This window comes from Anabrus simplex, chromosome 12 (genome assembly GCF_040414725.1).
Source record: "Anabrus simplex isolate iqAnaSimp1 chromosome 12, ASM4041472v1, whole genome shotgun sequence".
Classification (NCBI taxonomy): domain Eukaryota; kingdom Metazoa; phylum Arthropoda; class Insecta; order Orthoptera; family Tettigoniidae; genus Anabrus; species Anabrus simplex.
Genome location: NC_090276.1, coordinates 65,237,894 through 65,260,918, shown reverse-complemented (window position 1 = coordinate 65,260,918; position 23,025 = coordinate 65,237,894). Strand labels below are relative to the sequence as shown.

At 40.5% G+C, this 23,025-nt stretch overlaps 1 protein-coding gene across 2 annotated transcripts in view; it reads left to right on the top strand.

The window, feature by feature from the left end:
* The window catches only part of rols (rolling pebbles), a 385,580-nt gene that overhangs the window by 287,811 nt on the left and 74,744 nt on the right, over positions 1-23,025 (top strand). For both annotated transcript variants that reach the window (XM_067156406.2, XM_067156407.2), the window contains exons 2-4: positions 12,732-12,905; positions 19,760-19,872; positions 22,705-22,849. In XM_067156406.2, the coding sequence (XP_067012507.2) occupies positions 12,732-12,905; positions 19,760-19,872; positions 22,705-22,849 (432 nt within the window). The remainder of the gene's footprint in view (positions 1-12,731; positions 12,906-19,759; positions 19,873-22,704; positions 22,850-23,025) is intronic.

The window sequence follows — 23,025 nt, the reverse complement described above, 5'->3', positions numbered from 1 at the left end:
CCCATTCGACGGCCGTACAGTCCTGAATCGGGATACTAATTAGGAAAAATCGCTGTGAACATTGAAACACTCATCTCACCGACGAGTCGGGTTGAAGATTCCCGTGAGCTAAAACATCGTGTCCTGCTGCGTGAAGAAATCCATAACCACGTGTTGCACATCCTCGTCCGAACAGAAGCGTCGACCCTTCAAGGCCTTTTTGAGGAGACCGAAGGCGTAATAATCGCATGGGAAGAGATCAGGACTATAGGGCGGTTGTTGTCCGTAGTGGATGAAGCTGGTCTCTCAGATCGACCGGCGACCCGCACGGAAGTTGATGCAAGAACAGAATAATACCACGTTGGTCCTGTTTGGACGCATTTGGTAATAAAGTCGCCATAGGCACCTCGGCACTACACGACTGTCACACTAATGCCTCTGTCTACATGTCCTTGCTTATATACCCGCCTCGCAGTGGCGCTGCATTGCATGTCCGCTGCAGCAACGCCTTCAAACGGAAACTTTTTGATCACGCCTTATATATTGTTGTCGTTAATATGTTGGCAATACGTGTGGCTGTTGTGTTATGTTTAGAGACTGGATGTTTAGGCTGTAATAGATTAAAATACAAATATACTAAAGCAAATAACAACTATACTCCACCCGGACAACAGTTCTGCTGTGAGAATGGCATAAACATTAGGGGTTCCGGCCTATTATAACCCCTAAAAGTTATGTTATTCCCGCTACACTACGGAATAGAGGGGTGACGACTGTTCCTATCAAGCAAGTTGGTTCGCATTCTAACCGATTACTTACTATTACTTCGGGCTCTAGATGTTGCTGAATTCGGTAACGTCAATATCACTCTGCATGACAGGGAATCAGATGATGCTGGTGGTGGTTATTGTTTTAAGAGAAAGTACATCTAGCCAGCCATCCTCTATTAACACTAACTAGAAGGAAAATGGAAGAAGTCCGACACAAAGGTATCGGCAGGTGATAGGGAAGGCTCATTAAGGGCGTCGAAATGAAAGACATCCTAGACATCGTACTGTGTAGAGTAGTAAATAAATTACAGGATTGTAAACGACTGCGGAAAGACCTAGACACTGTTGTGAGACGGACAGCAGGCAGTGGTATGGTGATGAACGTGATGAGTAGTCTGGTTATAAGTTCCACCAAGAGGAAAAATCCTCTCAGTTTTAATCGCTCTGTTGATGGGGTGAAAGTATCTACAGTAGGTTGTAAATAAAGGTCACAGATCTTTTCATGAGAGTATTTAGCGGTTGTTGTAAGGATGCAGATGACAGGGCGTATACATCTCTGGTAAGACCCCACTTAGAGTATGGTTCGAATGTATTGGACTCACACCAGGACTATGATAGAACTGGAGAAAACCAAAGACAATTAGCACGATTTGTTCGGAGTGATTTCCGACAAAACAGTTTGGGGTGGAAAGACTTTGGGGTAAGGAGAAGAGCTGTCCAACAAAGTGGTATGTTCCGAGCTGTCAGTGGAGAGAATGATATGCAAAGACATCAGTAGACGAACGCGCTTGAGTGGAGATTTTAAATGTACGAATGCTCATATTCTATATACTGTAGGCCTATAAAATAACATGTGCTGGCTGACTGATACATCATCGCCGAGCCCAAAACTACTGGACGTAAAGGAATGAAATTTTGGGGATATATTTATATTACAGTTTAAGTGCGCACTACGGGAGGATTTTTGGATATTCCGTCGCTAATAGGGTGAAAAGGGGGTGAATTTTTAAAATTAGGATATCTGTATCTCAAAAACTGAACAATTTAAAGACGAGAAAATTGGTATTTGGAATCTCCTTTAAAAATAAAGAAACAAGCATTTTTTGTCTTCGGAAAATCCACTTTAGGGGGGATTAAAAGTAGTGAAAAAATGGGGTGAATTTTTAATATGAGTATATCTCAAAAACTTAACACGTTTCAGACGTTTTTTTTAAATTTGGAATCTCCTTTAAAAATAAAGAAACATGCATTGTTTGCTTTCGGAAAAGCCACTTAACGGGGGTGAAAATAAATGAAGAAAGAGTTGAATTCTTTTTATGAGGATACTTATGTCAAAAATTGAAGATGTGACAGAGGTGTAAGTAGGTATTTGGAAACACATATTATTTTGTTTTTGACTTGAGAGAGGACTGTTTCTCGCATGTAGAGTTCCATGTCGCATGTTCCAGAGTTATGTAGGCCTACGCCAGTAGCCTGGTCATCTTAGGCAATACGACACACGTGGTCTACGGAGAGGTTGTGCGGTAAATTAAACGCAATTTTTCGGTGAGAGAGAAAAATGGAACACTGCGAAAAATGGAGGTATCGGCCAAAGAAAGCCAAGGCCCACGAAGGGCGTGAAAATGAAAGACATCGTAGGCCTCGAGTACTCTTATACCGTGGGGATAGGAAAAGAACAAGAGTTGACCAAAGGAGGTCGGATAGGATAGATGAAAGTGATGAGCCTGGCACAAGTAAGTGGAAGCAATGTTAAGACCCAGCTAAGGGCCCCGTAGTCACCGACACTCCGCAGTTAGGAGAGCCTAGGGCCCCTTTTAGTCGCAGGGGATATCGTGGGTGTTATTCTACCGCCCCCACCCACAGGAGGAGACCAAGGGAGGTCGGATAGGATATATGAAATTGGGGAGCCTGGCACAAGTAAGTGGAAGCGGTGCCAGGACTCAGCAACGGGTCCCGTGGTCACCGACACTCCGCAGTTAGGAGAGCCTAGGGCCCCTTTTAGTCGCCTCTTACGACAGGCAGGGGATGCCGTGGATATATTCTATCGCCCCCACCCACAGGGCTCTTAACCATCCTAGAAGATAAGGGCGCGCACTTCCAGTTAATCGAACCCGTGTTGTGAAGTTCTAACCGCCATTGAAGACGATAATGCTTCGTAAATTATTTGTACGTTATTGAACCTTAAGTAACTGAAGCTTTCTAGCAAGAGCTGTTAGTCGTATTATTTCGCACAGTAGTTTTTTGAGACACAATGGCAATGTTGAGATCATTCAATTTTCCCATTAGCCAGTGGATAGCAAAGAGGTCGATTCTCGAAGCTTGCACGGTCCTTGAGCTTTGCCTGTGAAGCATGACGTCACGCCCGAGGTAGTCCACTCTAATTGGTTGGTTCTGCTGACATCCTTCTGCTCAATGAAAACTCTTACCTTACAAGCATGCGCACACACCTTCTTGCTGCTTGCCAACGAACTGACCAATTATGAGTGATGTAACAGCGAGCGTTACATTGTGTATTATAGTACTTGAGCGTCCAGTGAATGTCTTCACATTTAATGCAGGTGTCTTGGTCTCTCAAGATAAGTCTTTTGTTTGACCTGATTTCTAAGTAGATTCCGTAATGATTGCACGCACCTTCATAATCGATGCTTATTACAGATCGGTTAAGTTCATTAATTAAAAATCTGCTTCGTAACGTTGCGCATAAGGACGCAAGATAAGATATTCAGCATTACAAATGCCTGCTGCTTTTTTTTTCTTTTAGAAAGATGGGTCGGCGATTGCAGAGTGGGCCACGGCTGGTTCGTAGTTCGACGGCTCTGCGCTCCGACCATCCGAGCAGAGTAGGGATGGCCGTGGCTCTACGCCACTGTGGCGCAAGTGTAACACACTGATATAACTTGAAGACAATGTACTTTAAACCATGGTATGGCTATGAAGTGTTTACATCCATTTAGTATTAGTATTATTATTTACGGACGATCGTATTATTTGTGAGGTTATGTCATGAAACATTTGCTCTATATGCATATATTAATATGAGTTTAGTTAATGTAAGAACACGTAATTAATAGTATATAATTTATTACTCCCTGTATATATGATGTATAATCCACTACAATATTGTGCAACACACTGTAATCTCCAGAATGGCGTATATTTGACACCGGATGGTTGTAGAAAGTCCTTTACATTATAACTAGGCTATTAAGCACTTTAGAATTTACGAGAAGATATATGAAATATCATTCTCGAAGCCTGGCCAGGCAACAAATATAAAGAGGCGGTCTTGATGGTGGAGTTGAGTTATTGTTTAACAGTTGTTGTTTTAATGTGACTTGTGTAAAAGTCGTGCTAGCGAGTATTTGAAGTATGTGAATTGGTTTTGTTGAGTTGGTAGTTGGCATGCGTCTGGTGCAGCAGTCTTCTTCTTCGTGATGGGCAGTTGTTCAATATGGTAGTTTATTGATGTGTGACAAATGTAAAACAGTTTGTAAATAAATTAGTGTACACAACTGAAGCATTTTGTGTGCGTCTTTGTGGATACATCAACTGCTTTCGGGAGACGGAAAACGGCTGGTCCCCACCGTCGGCTGTCCTGAAAATGGTTTTCCGTGGTTTCCATTCTCCTACACTAGGGCGAATGCCGAGGCAGTTCCTAGTATAGGCCACGGTCGACAACCCCCTCACCTTCTCCGAACACCTTCACCGTATCACATCTCCCTAACCTGAGAGACGCCCTTACTGTCTAGGCGGCCCGCCTTCAACTTCAGGGACAGAATGCAAACGTTTTAGTAGTAGCAGTTGAAAGATGCGTTATTGTTTTAAGAGAAAGTATAATTGGACGACCAGCCTCTCCCAACAATGATCACAGGTGGTGGTGTTGATTATTGTTTTACGATGAAGTACAATTAACCTGGCGAGTTAGTCGTGCAGTTAGGGGCGCGCAGCTGTGAGCTTGCATCCGGGAGATGGTGGGTTCGAACCCCACTCTCGGCAGCCCTGGAGATGGCTTTTTGTGGTCTCCCATTTTCAAACCAGGCAAATGCTAGGGCTGTACCTTAATTAAGGCCACGGCCGCTTCCTTCCCATTCCTAGCCCTTTCCTCTCCCATCATCGCCATAAGACCTATCTGTGTCACGGCGACGTAAAGCAAGTTCTTAAAAAAGAAAAACAATTGGGTAACCATCCTCTATTAACACTAATCAGAGAAGAAAAACGGAAGGGATCAGACACCTGGAAAAATGAAAGACAAGGGCCACGAAGGGCGTGAAAATAAATAAAAAAATCCCTAGGCCTCGAATGCTCTAATAGCGTCAAAGTCGGAAAAGAACTAGAGTTGACTAAAGGAGGTCGGATAGGATAGATGAAAGTGAGGAGCCTGGTACAAGTAAGTGGAAGCAATGCCAGGATTCAGTTAAAGGCCCCGTGATCGCTAACCCACGCTCCCAAGTTAAGAGTCGCTGGGCCCCTTTCAGTCGCCTCTTACAACAGGTAGGGAATACCGTGAGTGTAATTGTACCACCCCTACCCACAGCGAGACCAATGGTAACGGACAGATGCTAAAATAATAGAGTCCTTTGTCTTTACATTCCACTGGTAATAACAATAAAGTTATCTAGAAGTATCTATTGTCTGCCATCTCCGTATGTCTATTTAAAGAACGCATAACTATGTATTTAACATCTTCTTCTGTTTTTCCCCACATCTGCGGAGTTAATTTGGCTCTGTTTTACGGCCGGATGCCCTTCCTGGCGCCAGCACTATGTAGAGGTATGTAATCACCATTGCGTGTTTCTGTGGTGTTTGATAGTGTGGTATGTTGTTGAAGAGGGTAGTGTTAGTTGGGTCAAACACAAACATCCAGTTGCCGAGAATTAATCAGGAGTGATTAAAATTCCCGTTCCGGCCGGGAATCGAACCCGAGACCCTGTGAACCGAAGGTCTCAATGCTGACCATTCAATTAAGGAGTTAGACATATACGAGGGTCGAGTCATAAGTCATCGGAACTTTTTTTTTCCCTCGCGAACAGGAGACAACACAGAAAATCTAAGATATGCATTTGGAAATATAGGGCATGTACTTATGCATAGTGCCTGAAGACAAATTCTGACTTCAGGAGATTCTCGTAGAAAAGTGACAGAACACAGGCGATTGGTAAACATTGTTTTATTATGGTATAGACAGCAAATGAGGCGTCTAGTATCAAAACCGGCCAAGTCACAAAATTTACGAAAATGAGTTATGGTTATCAATTTGAAGTAGAAGTATAGCACTATCAGGTGAAACAAGAATATGCTTTAAAATCGTCCATGTCTTCATGTTATAGAGCACTGAATTCTCGGTCGTGCAACAGAATCGGCCAAGTCATGCAGCCAGTGAATTCAAAATCGGCCAAGTCAAGGAACGAGCGACAATCTTTATGATGCAGCATTATTATCTGGAACCTTGTGTTGTTACATTAAGCAACAATGTGATAATATCAGTAGGCAAAATCGTTCCTTGTAATGTATATTTTTTGAAGTCATAATATTTTGTTTTTTGTTCGTTTGCAACACTGATTTACGTATTGACGGGCTTCTTACCGTCATTGGCGCCAAAGCAATCCTATTTCCGGTATGCTCGTATTTTGTCATTATTGTGTGCTGTAACGTGGATATTGTTCCGAGTGGTGAACTGAAAGATTTACTTTCATACCTTGTGAAATTGTACAAAATTCCAACAAAAACGGCCAAGTCAAAATTTAAATTAACAAAAAAAGATGGGTTAATTATGAGTCAGATTTCTCAAAACAGCGGAACTTAAATATTAAACCATTAAGGATATAACTGTGAAAAAAAATCTTTTCTGACCATCATTGCTTTGTCTCTACAGGTTTTTCGTCCATATTGAAAAATATGCCTTGAGTGACTTGGCCGGTTTTGATACTAGACGCCTCAAATATATAAAACTACGTACAAAGGACAGGTGTCCACTGGTTACAGACCTTCGAAATAATCACCCAATAATTCCACTGTGCGTTGCTAGCGGTGGGGCAGGCCCTGAATACAATTCGCTGCATGTGTATCGCTAACGTGTGATAACTCTCTGCTGTTACGATGTCCTCTTTGTTAGCAAACTGTTGTCCACGTAATGACTTATTGACTTTGGGGATTAGATCATAGTCACGTGGGCCCAGGGACTTCCATTTTGTGACGCTCTCACTCACACACTGAACTTGGGGACATGCTTAGACCCACACTGTTGTGTACATACACCATCTAGTGGCATCATACGCAAGTGCATACCGTACCTTTCCAAATGTATATCTTAGATTTTCCGTGTTGTTTCCTGTTCGCGAGAAAAAAAATAGTTGCCATGACTTATGACTCGACCTACGTATTTTCCATCTAGGATTGCAGCAATTCCCTTCCATAAAACCGGAACAGAAGTTTAGGCCTTCGAGACAAAAACTCGGCGGACTATCGACAAAAAGAGCTTTCATTAAAGCAAACATAATATAATGACAGCTCCAAGACTACACACAGAGTAGGCTATAGCGTATTACTGCCCAGCTACAAATGAAATCGAACAACGATCTCTTCCCGAACCAACATCGGTTTATACTGCAGAAAATAGTAATAGTGAATAGGATCCACTGATTGTTTTTCTTTCACCATCATTTTTTCATCGTTATTCGTTTTATAGTCTAGTCATTGGATGAATTTTGAATTTTCATTTCGTTCACATCGTGCCATTAGGGGCCGATGACCTAGCTGTTAGGTCCCTTTAAATAACAAACATCAGCATCATCATCACCACAATTTCTACGGGATTCAGACATCTGAGTTCCCAGTGATCAGATCCACAGACATTGTTAATGACAGTGCTTCCGTACAACAGCTTGAGTATTGATTTCAACTTCTGGTGCCTTCACAGTGTGTATCTAGTTACAGTTCCATACACAAAGATTAATCAGTGTCATACTTATTGATGTTGTACAGTATATTATAAGCTAGCTGTATGGTCGGTTGGCTAAAAGCCAAAATTAAAACAGATAATGACTACAGTAAAATACATCGATTTATCGTACTGTGGTTCTTCTGTTCGGAACCTAAGGTTTCTTATTACCCCAAACATATTTTTCAGACGACTGTACTTTGTCAAGACACTGTGATGGAGTTTCGTTTCTAACTCTAAGTTTCTAAGTTTATTGTATAAAATTCAGTAGAAGATACATGTGACATGTTATACTGAATGTTAAGAATGGACCAACGCATGAAAGAGCCTAGCTGTTCTACAGAAATATAATTCTGAAGCGCACACAATGGAATCCACACACCAGAGCGTGCATCAGCAAAGACAGAATAGGAAGTGGTATTCTTAGCGGATCTGGCATTAGTAGACCTACTTCTGTCATCTGTTTTTGTACAACGTGATGGTTTCTTCTCCAGGAAGGGCAGGAAAGTAACTACTTCTTCTTCTTCTTCTTCTTCTTCTTCTTCTTTTCCTGCCGCTTTTTCCCACACCTGTGGGGTCGCGGGTGCGAACTGCGTCGCACATGTGATTTGGCCCTGTTTTACGGCCGGATGCCCTTCCTGACGCCAACCCTCTATGGAGGGATGTAAGCACTATTGCGTGTTTCTGTGGTGGTATACACCCAGTCCCCGAGCGAGAAGAATTAATCAGAAGCGATTAAAATCCCCGACCCGGCCGGGAATCGAACCCGGGACCCTCTGAACCGAAGGCCAGTACGCTGACCATTCAGCCAACGAGTCGGACAGGAAAGTAACTACTTGATGGTGGGATATTGATAGTGGTGGTTACTGTTAAGTACAACTGGGCACCCGTGCTCTGTTAACACTAATCAGAAGAAAGAAATGGAAAGGGTCCAAAAAATATAAATAAGATAAACAAGAGCCGCGAAGGGCGTGAAAATGAGACTCCCTGCCCTCGGAACCTAATAGCGTCGGGGTCGGAAAAGAACTTAGAGTTGACCAAGGAGGTCACATAGAATAGACGAAAGTGAGGACCTTGCCACAAATGAGCGGAAGCAATGCCAGGACTCAGCTAAGGGCCCCGTGGTCACCAATCCTCTCTCCCAAGTTACTGGCCCATGTGGCCGCTATCAGTCGCTTCTTACGACAGGCAGGGGATGACGATGACGGTCTAAAATACATAGTTATGCGTTCTTTCAATAGACATACGTACATGACACAGAATAGATTCCTCTAGATAACGTGTTGTGTTGCGTGTTTGAGTCATCAGTCCAGAGACTGGTTTGATGCAGCTCTCTATGCCACCCTATCCTGTGCTAAACTTTTTAATTTCTGCGTAACTACTGCATCCTGCATCTGCTCTTATCTGCTTGTCATATTCATACCTTGGTCTACCCCTACCATTCTTACCGCCCACACTTCCCTCAAAAATCAATCAAACAAGTCCTGGGTGTCTTAAGATGTGTCTTATCATTCTATCTCTTCTCGTCAAATTTAGCCAAATCGATCTCCTCCCACCAATTCGATTCAGTATCTCTTCATTCGTGATTCCGTCTATCCATCTCACCTTTAACATTCTTCTGTAACACCACATTTCAAAAGATTCTATTCTCTTTCTTTCTGAGGTAGTTATCGTCCATGTTTCACTTCCATACAATGCTACGCCCCAGACGAAAGTCTTCAGAAACATCTTCATAATTCCTGTATCAATATTTGAAGTGAGCAAATTTATTTTCGAAAGCTCTTCCTTGCTTGTGCTAGTCTGCATTTTATGTCCTCTTTACTTCTGTCATCGTTAGTTATTTTACTACCCAAGTAACAATATTCATCTACTTTCTTTAAGACTTCATTTCCTAATCGAATATTACCTGTATCACCTACCTTCGTTGTTGTTAGAATGTAAAGATATAGGGCTCTATTATTTTTACATCTCTCCCTTAGCCTTGGTCCCGCTGTGAGTGTAGAATAACACCCATAGTACCTTCTGTCTGTCATAAGAGGCGACCGAGGAAAACTTCGTTATTCATTTCGAGGTACCGAATTGTATCCGTGTATTGTTTGAATACACGGAGCAAAATTGTTTCGGTTGGACTGAAATCTTCTCGACTCTCCGAAAACCGCTAATATTTATGAGAAAGAGTGCAAATTGTTAGATGAAAAATAGAAATAATTGGATAATTATTACCGGAAAGCGAACTAGTGTCTTAGATTGTGTGTGTTATTCATATCTGTATATTTATTTATTTATTTATTTAATAAATGTGCCACCAACAGAGACACGCTCCAATTATAGGTGGCTTTTACAAATTATTTGAACAATTAACATAGAAATACCAAAAATAAGAAAATGTGAAAACGCTATGTAAATGAGATGATAATGCTCTGTATGAAATGGATGAAACAATATCTCATATACAGAAGCCTGTTAATAAATCAAACAAAAAATTTGTAACAAAAATCATGTAAATATTATACATATAAACAAATCACTTCGAAGAGAAAAATTCTTTTAATATATTTACATATGTGTCATATTTATAAGCAAAGTCAAGATCTATATGATACTTATTAAGTTATTGTAAGTTTCATACATATTGATAAACGGAGAGTTCTTAAAAAATACAGTTTTGGAGACTGGAGTAATAAACAATTGCCGAAATCTTAAATTTCCTTTTCTAACATTAAAGCATAACTCGTGAAGCGAACTATTATCGTCGATTAATGCATTAACCATCTTATAGAGATAAATTTGTTGAGCAATTACACGCCTACTGGCTAGCGATACATATTAAATTCATTCAACAAAAATCCATATGAAACATAATTTCTAAAGGGGAATATCTTATATTTTTTATAATAAATATATCTTAAAAATCGTTTCTGCACCCTTTCAATTTGATTTTGATAAGATTTATAATATGGAGACCAAATTATACATGAATACTCAAGTTTTGATCGGACAATACTATTGAATAATAAGGTAAGTGCATACTTGTTAGAAAAATCTCTTGAATTTCTAATTATAAAACCCAATTTCTTATAGGAATCATTAACCATTGTGTTAATATGCTCCTTGAAAGATAAATTTCTTGTAACAATTACCCCTAAGTCATTAACAGAGTGAACAACTTTGAGTTCTTCATTATTAATTTTATATTTATAATTCAATGTATGATTGATTGACTGCGGTTTCTAAGATGAAATTCTAAAAGAATTCAACTATATTAGGTCCACCTATTCAATACACTTCTGCCATTTACTGAATGGTCTGTTTAAAAGTTACATAGTTGTTTAAAACACCTTGGACATGTTTCGACCTGACTTACAGTAGAGGTCATCAGCAGCAAAATAACAAAGAAGAAAGACATACGACTAAAACAGTGATACATGAAAATCCCAAATAAAACATAGTCGAAAATGCAATGGGAGTTTATGCTAAAATGTGCATAGCTTCAATCATCATCATTAGTCGCTGTGCTCATTACTGAGCGTCGTAACCGCGTAACTCTTATCATTTCCCTGTTTCAACCTTGACAAGATGTCTCCATGCTGAGCGGTTTTCACATTTCTTTAAAATGATCTGAAGTGGTAGACCAGTGATCTTCTTCGTCTGATCTATCCACCTACTTGATGTTCTTCCTCGTGTTCTACTGCCTTCGATTTTGCCTTGCAAAATGACCTTTTCCAAGTTCTTTCCGTCTCTTCTTAAAATGTGGCCAAGGAACTGGAGGTAACACTCACTCACACTGGAAGATGAGTTCGTCCAGAATGGAAACATTAGTTCTTCTTTCTGTCCAGCGTGCACGTACCAACACATCTCAAAGGTATCAATGCGCTTTTTGTGTTTAGCATTCACGGTCCAGTCCGGCTCCATGCCTAAATGGTTAGCGTGCTGGCCTTTGGTCACAGGGGTCCCGGGTTCGATTCGCGGCAGGGTCGGGAATTTTAACCTTAATTGGTTAATTTCACTGGCACAGGGGCTGGGTGTATGTGTCGTCTTCATCTTTTATCCTCATCACGACGCGCAGGTCGCCTACGGGTGTCAAATCAAAAGACCTACATCTGGCGAGCCGAAGATGTCCTCGGACACTCCCGGCACTAAAAGCCATACGCCATTTCATTTTTCATTCACGGTCCAGGTCTCACAGCCGTACAAAAAGACGGAGAACACTAGTGATTCTACCAAGCGTATCTTCGTGGCTTTTGATATTGCCCGGTTCTGTCAGATCTTAGTAAGTTTAAGCATTGCAGCACGACCTAAGACAATACGTCTTTTTACCTCTTTATAGCTTCAATATTAAAAATATATTCAACAAGTACAATGGAAACTGTTAAAAATGTACATGGATTGAAACTTGGACAAAATAAATTGAGAGTGTGGGTCCAACCGTATTTAGTACAATATTAGTTGGCTGGAGGAAATACTTAAATAATAGTGAAGACAGTTGATGATTGCTCTAATCTGTCATGTTTCTGGAAAACGGGGTGAAGTTTTTAAAAGATCCGTTGTATTGCATCACAGAGAACACAAGTATAGCCAGGATGTCCTCTTTCCTCTAGCCCTATGCTTGCATAGATCAGGTTGGGTCGGTGTTGACCTCCACACTTTGTTTTGTCCAAGTTTGAATCCATGTGCATTTTTAACAGTTTCCATTGTACATGTTGAATGTATTTTTTAATATTGAAGCTGTGTACATCTTAACATAAACTCCCATTACATTTGTTGACCGTATTTTTTATCTCGGACTTTTATGTATCACTGTTTTTGTTTTATGTCTTTCTTCTTTGTTATTTTACTGACGATGGCCTCTTAGCCAGGTCGAAGGTATTTTAAACAACTATGTGACTTTTAGACAGACAATTTAATAAATGGCACAAGTGTATTGAATAGGTGGACCTAATATAATTGAATTCTTTTAGAATTTCATCTTCGATATTTGAAGTCAATACGGAACCGGAATGAAGTTTATTACTTGTAATGATTGCGATTTCTTGTGTTATTTGCAGACCTCGCTGCTATCAGGAGGCTTCTGGAAAGTGAAGCTGCTGGAGGAACCTGCCCTAGCTGCAACATGCCATTCGACAAGGGAAAGAAGAGGAAGCTCATTGACACCTGCGGCCACGAGCGCTGCTACTCCTGTATGTTTCGTAACGAAGCCTGCCCGTTGTGTTCTGCAGACAGTAAGTACTATTATTATTTAATCTCACTCCAGGCAGCATGTAATTTTAAGGTTATCTTAAGGCAAGCTCGCATGTGTTCTGGAATGCCAGTAGACTGGGGAAGGCAGTGAACAACAAATGTAAAAACCAGTGGCGTATACTGCCAAGGCTATCAGTGAAGCCCAAACCTCAAATGAGAACGATAAAAATCTAAAGCACATTATAATCTAGTGTAATCTAAGCATCTGACTAATTGTTCCATTTACAAAACTTGAAAGCAGTGAGAGAAAAACATCGCACGTATTTCTGAAAGCAAGCATCGGAGACTGATATTCTAGTCCAAGCGTTGCGTCCCTCTCCCCCTTGCCTCACCTCGCGCAGCTTGGTGCTGAATGTCATATGTGTGCTAGGCTTCGCTCGGTCAGATCGCCACTGCTAACGAACAACCATGCGTTCATCATCGCATATACTTCCTCATCTCATCCTTTTGACTTAATTATATAGATAAGAGTGTTGGTATTTCACTCCCGTTTACTTCTACGTCCTTGTAGGAAGACACTGCAGGGCTGCTGTTAAAGGAGTATTATAATTTTCTTTTGATAGGTAATTCTGCTAAAATTAAATGCAATCTTTCAGGTTTAGTGTTCTCTTTTGTTGGCTGGAATAGAACCCGTGATCATGGGTCGGACACCACCACTGCTCTCTCGAGGAAGCTAAGAAACCGGTGAACGATGGGTATGACTGCTGGTAGTGCTGTACAATTCAAATACGTCATAAACACCCAGCCCCCAAGCCAGGGGAATTAAAAGAGTACCAGGAGGTTGGGTTTAAAAATTGAACCGGGGCCATCGGACCAAAGGCAAACATTCTATCCATTGAGTCTTTAATTTGCTAAACCTTAGGCTACCATCTCCACTGATCAGGCGTTGAGTATTGGCAGTGGCAGAGGCTAGGGCAGTAGCTTGTGAAACAACCTGACAACACGGCAGGCTACTCCGTTGGCTATTGGCTGCAGCTCAAAACGCTCAAGGCTTAACATTCACTAAACCGACTATCGAAAAGGGGTAACTCAAGTCTAGTGCTAGCCCACGCCTTGATCCCAGCATACGCTACTGGTAAAAAATCTTACGGGTAAATGTTCGTTGAGGGTGTTCAATATGACGGCGTGGGTTTTACTTCTTCGACCAATAGGCTGAGTGAACCTCAGGGTCATGTGCATCTCCAGATGTAGACATTTCATTTCTAAATTTTTATACTTTCTGATGGGGAATCGATCCCACGCTCTCCCGGGTGAGCCGAACTTGTCTTTCCGCCTCGATTAGACAGCCCCTAAATACAGTACTGTATATACAATTTATACAATTCTCACCATTTATACAATATATGCAAAGAAAATAAAGTATTCCTCATTGGGGATAACTGTACAGCAGGGGAATTTCAAAATTTAAAAATATGTAAGCTCATTTTATCTCAAGGTAAATAGTGTGAAAACTGGAATAGCATTAAGCACATTAATATCAATTTGATGATGTTACCATACTGTACCCCTTTTTCTAGTGCAGCATCCCTTGTGGATTTTCTCAAACTGAAAAAGATTAAATGAAATAAGTAATATGAAAATAATGTGTAAAATATTTCAACTGAAATAGTTTTCTTTAAGATATTCATTTATTTCAATATTGCACCATATTTTATATTGCTTTAACTAAATAGAAGTATGTCACTGTTAACAATCGGCTTTCTTCCACTATTCGTTCACGAAGTAAAATAAACTTCTCCAAATTTTCTACGGCCATGGGATGTTTTTGTACGCGAAGGGCGATCTATCTTCATCACAGGAAATTACTCGTTAATACTTCAGCAGTTGATATTTTCCTTGATAGGCGTCTACAGAAAGATTTTTTTTTATCGCCTCAATATTTTTCATCAATTTCCATCTATTGTTCCCTTTGACGAGATCCATTTTGGATTTAACAACTTCTATAACATCTACCGTCGTTTACGAAGAGCTTTCCCACTTCCGCCTTGTATCTTGGCTGTTTAAACGTCACGTTAGCACGTTTCTTCGACGAGTCAAGCTTCTAGTTTCACGTAACTGTTGACAGTGTAAACTCCAATATTGTACGTGGAGTCCGGACCACTGGGAAGTGATTTTTCATTTCAAAACTTCCCGTGCATTGACTGAGATTCGAACTGAGGCTGCCTTGGTGGGAAGCCCATCATAAGACTCACACACACCTTCAGAGGAATGGCGGGATGGGTAACAAACACAGCCTGCAGTTTTGGTTACGTATACTTCTCACTCATTCATCATCATCACTGGTGATCTGCCTATCGGCAAGTCTTCATATGAATTCTGCACGCTGTTCTGTCTTCAGCCATTCTCTTTGTCTTCCAACAGCTTCTATTCACCTTTACACTCTCCACTAACTGATACCTCTTCCTTCCTTTCTTCAGTTTCCCTTGTATCCCTTCCAATGTTTCGGTTATTAAACGTTTCGTCGCAAACAGTGGCCTAACCAATTTTTCTTCCGTCTTTGAATGCATTCCAATATCGTTCTCCTTCCTTCATCAACTGTTTTTAATACCTCTTCATTCGTTAATTTTTCCTCCCAGCTGATTTTCTCCATCTTTCGCAAGATCCACATTTCAAATACTTCTAGTCTTCTTTCTTCCTCTTTTCTCAACGTCCAAGTCTCAGCCCCATAAAGCGCCACACTCCACACAAAGCACTTCACTAACCTCTTTTTTAAGGTCTTTATATAGAGGCCAACTTAACAGTGTCCTTTGTTTCATAAAAGCTTCCTTCGCCATTGCAATTGCACAAATTTAACAATAATATATCAAACACCGCTGCTACACCACACGCACACACGTCTGTTGGTTATGTCCGTAACCACGTCTTATTTTTCTTTTAAAGTTTGCATTTTAATCCAACGAACTAACCTTCCGTTGAATTGTACCAGTGTGTAAATAGTCTGGGACAACTCTTCCAACATTCATTCTTTTCACTTTCAAAAATAGAAAGAAAATTCATTGTTGAAAAACAAGCCATGTGTTCCACACCGGCCGAGTTGATGCGTCGCGTCTTGGGTGTTATACTGTAGGTAACGCAGCGAGAGATCTATATAGTCGGTCATGGTTCCACTAACAGCGTCCTCAATCTAACCCAAGCGGGAGAACTGAGAACTAAATCGCTCGCCAGATGTCATCCAGCTGCCATTTAAAACGTGTTTATTGTTCTACTTGCCTGACATCGTCGAGCGGAGACTTCAAACATGAGTGTTATTGATAGCCAATTACGGTACTTAAAAGTCATAATTTACTGTTCGAATCTTCTCTTTGCTGGGATGGGCTGGTAACCAACTTGCAGGACTTATCTTGAACTGTAAGATTAACACAACAGCAGATTTGCATGGAACTCTTGTTTGGCTCAGCGAGCAGCTACGGCTTAAAACAGAGCTGTGCGTTTGGGAGACGGTGGGGTGAGAATGGTTTCCGTAGTTTTCTATTCTCCTCACTAAGGCGAATGCCGGGAAAGTTCATTTTATAGTCAACGGCCACTCTCGTCTCACCTTCCCCGCACTTCAAATCACTGCAACATATCTCCTGGCCTGAGAGAGGCTTGTCGTACCACATCAGAATACGTAGTGAAAACTTTCAGCACGTAGGTTGTTTGGCTTCTTGTGAGTTGCTAGGTTGCATGAAAATAAATTTGAACAACACGTTTATATCATTACTTGGCATTTATTCTTAAAATTCACTTGCGTTCTGGGACTAATCAGAGGATTTTTTTTTTTTTTTTTGCTAGGGTTTTTACGTCGCACCGACACAGATAGGTCTTATGGCGACGATGGGATAGAAAGGCCTAGGAGTTGGAAGGAAGCGGCCGTGGCCTTAATTAAGGTACAGCCCCAGCATTTGCCTGGTGTGAAAATGGGAAACCACGGAAAACCATCTTCAGGGCTGCCGATAGTGGGATTCGAACCTACTATCTCCCGGATGCAAGCTCACAGCAGCGCGCCTCTACGCGCACGGCCAACTTGCCCGGTCAGAGGAATATTGATCAATAAACTATTCCTTTATAAATTTATACATACACTGAAAAGTTATACAAGTTAGAATGAACAACATGAATTACATTGCCTACAGTCGAGTCAGTTTGGTACAATAGTAGGGCCTAACCTATTGTAACCTATTAATAATAATAATTTTGTGTGGCTATTTCTAGCCGAGTGCAGCCCTTATAAGGCAGACCCTCCGATGAGGGTGGGCGGCATCTGCCATGTGTGGGTAACTGTAATTAACCAATGAAGGTTAAAATCCTCGATCCGGCCGGGAATGGAACTCGGGACCCTCTGAACCGAAGGCCAGTACGCTGACCATTCAGCCAACGAGTCGGACTTGTAACCTGTTGAAAAGATTAAAGTGAACTATCGGCATTTAAAATTTCCATTAAATTCGAGTGTTACAGTATAAAGAATAAAAATAATTAGTTTTCGTCTATTAAAAGTAAGACGAAAGAATGGCTGTTAAGGGACGGGATGGCGAATGACATTGTCATAGGCTTCCCATCAAGGCTATCGCAGTTCAAATCCCGTCAGTGCACGTGGATTTTATGAATGAACTAGCTGATGTACCCGTGCTTCGCTACGGGATTCTCAGAAAGACTGACTTTGTGGTTTTCTTAACCTGAAATCAACATAGGTCATTACTAAAACGTAAGTATGAATGTAGCGATTAAAAGCAATGCTATCATATGAAATACTCGATCAAATGGAAAGCCGCACGTTTTATCACTTTTAACGAACAGTGCTGCGGTTAGATTGCGGTGCCAATCTAATAGTCCAAAGTTCCAGAGCTGGGATGACCAGGCCGCAGATTGCCATGAACACTCATCTGCCATTATTCCGCTAAATATGCACACTGTTCATTCCAATCAATGCCTCAGAGAAGGGATTGAATAGCCCGAATGCTATGATGATCCAGTGTGTTACGTACCAGTAGTATCAGAAAATTTATAAACCAGGGGAATGGCATGCTAAAGAAGAAAGTTATCTAACTCCCCAGCTACTTCCCATCAATATTCAGACAGGCTGTTACACTCTGTACGACTGGGCGAGTTGACCGTGTGGTTAGCGGTGCGCAGCTGTGAGTTTGCATCCGAGAGATAGTGGATTCGAACCCCATTGTCGGCAGCGCTGAAGATGGTATTCCGTGGTTTCCCACTTTCACACCAGTCAAATGCTGGGCCTGTACCTTAATTAAGACCTAAGGCACTCCTAGCCCTTTCCTATCCCATCGTCGCCATAAAACGTATCTATGTCGGTGCAACGTAAATCAAATAAAAATACTCTGTACGCAGCAGTAATCCTATCTACCGGAGATGAGGGGCAACAGAAGACACAAAGCACATCACGACAAACAATGGTCAATGTAATGTTATTGTTGATCAATGTTATGAGCTTTCTATATCGTAGGCCTTCACATTTAGTTTTCTTTCGACTCTGTGATTTGTAAAATATTTTATACCATAAACTGTAGTTTCTAATTCTCCGACTCTACATACCGATTTTCATTAAATACTGTTTACCAATTTTCTCGTTACTCGGCGCTGATATGGATTTAGTAACAAAAATCCAAAATCATGAATATCTTTGTGATCATAGCCAGTACGGTAACAATGTATAAGACATGAATAATAGGAAATGTAATACTATATAACCTTAGTTATGTAGCATTCATCGATTATACCTCTAATAAGAAATATTTGAGAATTACATTTTAGGCCTTCCCCTAAACTACCATTTCACTCAGCGCGAATAAAATAATTTACAGCTTAGACTATAGCGACTTATTTCCTGACTTTGCATACCGATTTTCATCAAGATAGAACTACTAATAACAACAATATTTGAGAATTAAATTTTAGGCCTTTCCCTAAACTACCATTTTTCTCAGCGTGAATACAATTATTGATAGCCTAGATTGTATCAACTTATTCCCCAACTTTGCATACCCATTTTCTTTAAAATACGACCACTAATAAAATAAATAGTTGAGAATTCAATTTTAGGCCTTCACCTAAACTACCATTTCACTCAGCGTGAGTAAAATGATTTACAGCCTAGGTTGTAGAGGCTCATCCCCCGACTTCACATACCGATTTTCATTAGACTACTAATAACATAAATAGTTGAGAATTCAATTTTAGGCCTTCCCCTAAACTACCATTTCACTCAGCATGAGCAAAGTGATTTATAGCCTAGATTGTAGAGGCTCATCCCCCGACTTCACATACCGATTTTCATTAAATTCTCTTCAACCGTTTTCTCATTATGCGTGTACATACATACAGACAGACAGAAATTACGGAAAAGTAAAAAGTGCATTTTCTTGTTACTATGGACATGACCGATACAGAAATACCGTTATTTTCAAATGCTGAGCAATGTACAGACAAAACTCTTATTTTATATATATAGATGTCACGTCCGTGTGATTCGGATCCCACTTGGGAACTCGTGACTATTATCATATCAACAGTTGCGTAAAACGAGAAGCCTGCTTGTGTTCAGTGATTGTTGAAATATTTTATTCTTATGATGAATTTTATTCAAATCACAAAATGGACTTTAAATATTTTCGATGTTCCTCCTTTTTATTATATTTTGTAAATATAAATTTTGTTAATTGCTATGGCATTGTAATAAGATTAAGATTTAACAAAGTATATTAAGTTTAAGTGTATTAATGGTCAACAACTTATTGTTATAACTTCACCCCAGCTTTCCTTATAAAGAGTCTTCTTTTAAATTGTATTATTCTGTTCGTTATTGTTGTAACCTTTACTACTGTTTTGGCTCTTTTTGTAGCACATCCCTCCAAGAAGGCACTCGGCTGTCCTGAGCCTATTTATGGTGAACTGAAAGGGGCACAGATTCGACCCAAGGTTAAAACAAATGGCCACTTCACATCTTATATGCAGGTAAGTCTGTTATTACATTATTAACATTTTCAACTGATGAAAAGTAAAGTAAAAGAGAATGACAGCGTTTTGATAAATGAGGCTTACAGTTCTTTTTATGTTGAAAGGAACTTAACACAATTGGCCTCTAAAGCATTAAAATAAAGAATAATAATGCTATTGGTTTTACATCCCACTAACTGATTTTACGATTTTTGGAGACGCCGAGGTGCCAGAATTTTGTACCGCAGAAGTTATTTTACGTGCCGGTAAATCTACCGGCACGGAACTTACGTATGCCTGTTTGAGCATCTTCAAATACGATACCAGCGGACTAAGCCAGGATCGAATCTGCCAACTTGGGCTCAGAAAGCCAGTGCTTTAACCTTATGAGCCACTCGGCCCAGTTCAAAAGAAAGAGAAAATTACCCACTTCACTATTTACTTTAAAACAGTAAAGAACAACAAAGAATGCAAGCCTTTCCTGTCCCATCGTTGCCATAAGACTTATGTGTGTTGGTGCAACGTAAAGCAACTAGCAAAAAAAAAGAGAGATTGGAACTCTAAAGCAGAATTCAATATTAGATATAATATCAAACATGCAGACATATATAACTTACTCAATGTTTTCCAAGTTGGCAGGTTCCATCCCTCTGTGCATCAGTGGTAGTGCAGTTACTTATGGGCATAAAAAACATAAACATAAACATAACCAAAAACATTATAAGAATACTGGTATATAAAAACACTCATTCTTGAGTTCTTAATGAAAAGTATCAATAACATTAAAATTATTGTGTTGTAGAGAAGTTTGGAAATTGTGGCAATGCAATTCTTTCTTGTAAACTTTTAATGTGGTGGATTTTTTTTAAGAGTATTTCTATAAACTTTATATTTGTTATTTTAACCCTGACAGTAACACCATAGGTTTTTCTGACGTGTTGTGCGAATGAATGCCATCTATTCCTCTTAAGGAGGGGAGAGTTATCCCCTCCACCACCTCTATTCCTTGTTCATTCCATCTGGTAACTTTAATGTAACTTTAAATAATAGGCTTTGAGTGACACGTCTTCGAAATGTGTGGTGTAACTAAAGCGATATTTATAGACGTGTTACTGTCAGGGTTAAAGGCTGAAGAAGACCCATAGGGCAGAAACATATATCTTTAATGTGTTTTTTATCAACATTTAATGTATTGACCTGGGTGGACTACTGTAATTACATATTTTGTTTACTGTAAACCTTAAAATTGTAAGCCTCAGAACATACAGTTATGTATGGAGTTGAAAGTACTGTATGTTATTTGATGTTATAAGACTATTTTTTTGAGTTGTAATGTACCAGAAATATTTCTGTAAACAATATTGTCTGTTGATCTTCACATCTTAATACTGCTGTCTTCAGATAGCTGGACTCTGTCCTCATAAGTCCAAGTTCTTCTACATCCATCACTTCTCAGCCCCTGACGAGCTCCTTTCTGCTTCCCAGCCTTGTCGGGAGGGGCGGCAGGCATCAATACTCCCTGAGGGGCTGACGTGATCAGGGAAGTGTGAGAAAAAGAGAGCCAGATGAAGACAGGCAAAAGAAAAGAATACAGATTAAGATGAATACATGTGGCAAAATACTGGGAGCACATGCCTGTCGATAAGTGTTAATACCTGCACCTCCCTGCTGAACCTAGGAAATAGAAAGGAGCTCATCGGGTGCTGAGAAGAAATGGATGTAGAAGAGCAGAGCTAGATTAGGAGAGACCCTATCTCCCTGAAGACAGCAGTTTATGAAGACAAAGAGATTGTCCTCATCCTCTTCTCCTCTGTCTTTGAGGCTATTTTTTAAATTAAGGACAGTTTGCCAATTAAATAAGAAGCACTGCATTTTATTTTTTATTCCTTTTTATTCCATTCACAAACCTTCAGCTACTTCTCTACATAATTTCCATGCTTATTGAAACAACATACAGTATGTCATAGCATGGAACAAGTTTTTGCAGACCTTCATCAAAGAAGTCTACTGCCTGGAAGGAAAACCATTTCTGAATCATTGCTATCGTCAGTGTAAAAATGCTTGTTAGCAAGGAACTTCTTCAGATGCAGAAAAATGTGATAGTCACTAGGCGCTGTTCAAACACAAGCGCTCGTTCATCTTTTGGCTGGCAGCAGTTCAACCATCCTCCGTACAACCTCCACCTTGCATCTAGAGACTACCTCCTCTTTCAGCAGCTGCAAGTGTTTTCACACGGACCATGAAGAGGAAACGGCCATTCAGAAATTCCATTCGTAAGCGGCAGATTTCTTTGATGAGGGTCTACAAAAACTTGCTTCACGTTATGGCATGTTTGAATGAAATGAAATTCAACAGCCTGTTTCCAGTCATTCGACCGGGTCAGGAATGGAAATGAATTAAGTTCCCATCTAGCGGCGAGAATAGGAAATGTGCCGGCTGCCAAAGCCTGTTGCATTCCTCTGGGGCAATGATAAATGACTGACAGGCGAAATGTTAATGGAGAGTGTTGCATGAATGAAAGATGACAGCGAAAACCGGAGTACCCAGAGAAAAACCTGTCCTGCTTCCGCTTTGTCCAGCACAAATCTCACATGGAGCGATCGGGATTTGAACCACGGTATCCAGTGGCGGGAGGCCGGTGTACTGCCGCCTGAGCCACGGAGGCTTACATAAGCATCGAAATTATGTGAAGAAGTAGCTAAAGGTATGAAGAATGGAATACAAGGGTATCATTTCTATCTTTCTGTTCAAGACTTGAACTGTCACTTGTTTATTCCTTCTTGTGAATCTTCCTTATAGCTAGTATTGTCTGTACTGTCGATTGAAGTACGACTCCTGCTCCTGTTTTAGACACGCCAGGACTCGGCCACACCTCCAGGTCCCGTCTCAGAATGGCCAAGCCCCAGTCGTCTGCCAAAGTCAAGACCATCGCCCGCACGGTCACTGCGCCAGAACGACTCCTGCTGCGGTGCCCAGGGCAACGTCATGACACAGAGTGAGTCAGCTTCCCTTCATGTAGGTCAGTGGTATTATAAATGAGCACTTGTTCCCAGCAGTTGGTCCACCTCATTTCCATGAGTAGGAGGTAGTGTTGCAAACTCAAACAGTTTCATTGTATTCTTCACTTCATAAATTATTTCAATAGTTTGTTTATTTTATATTTTCCTGAGT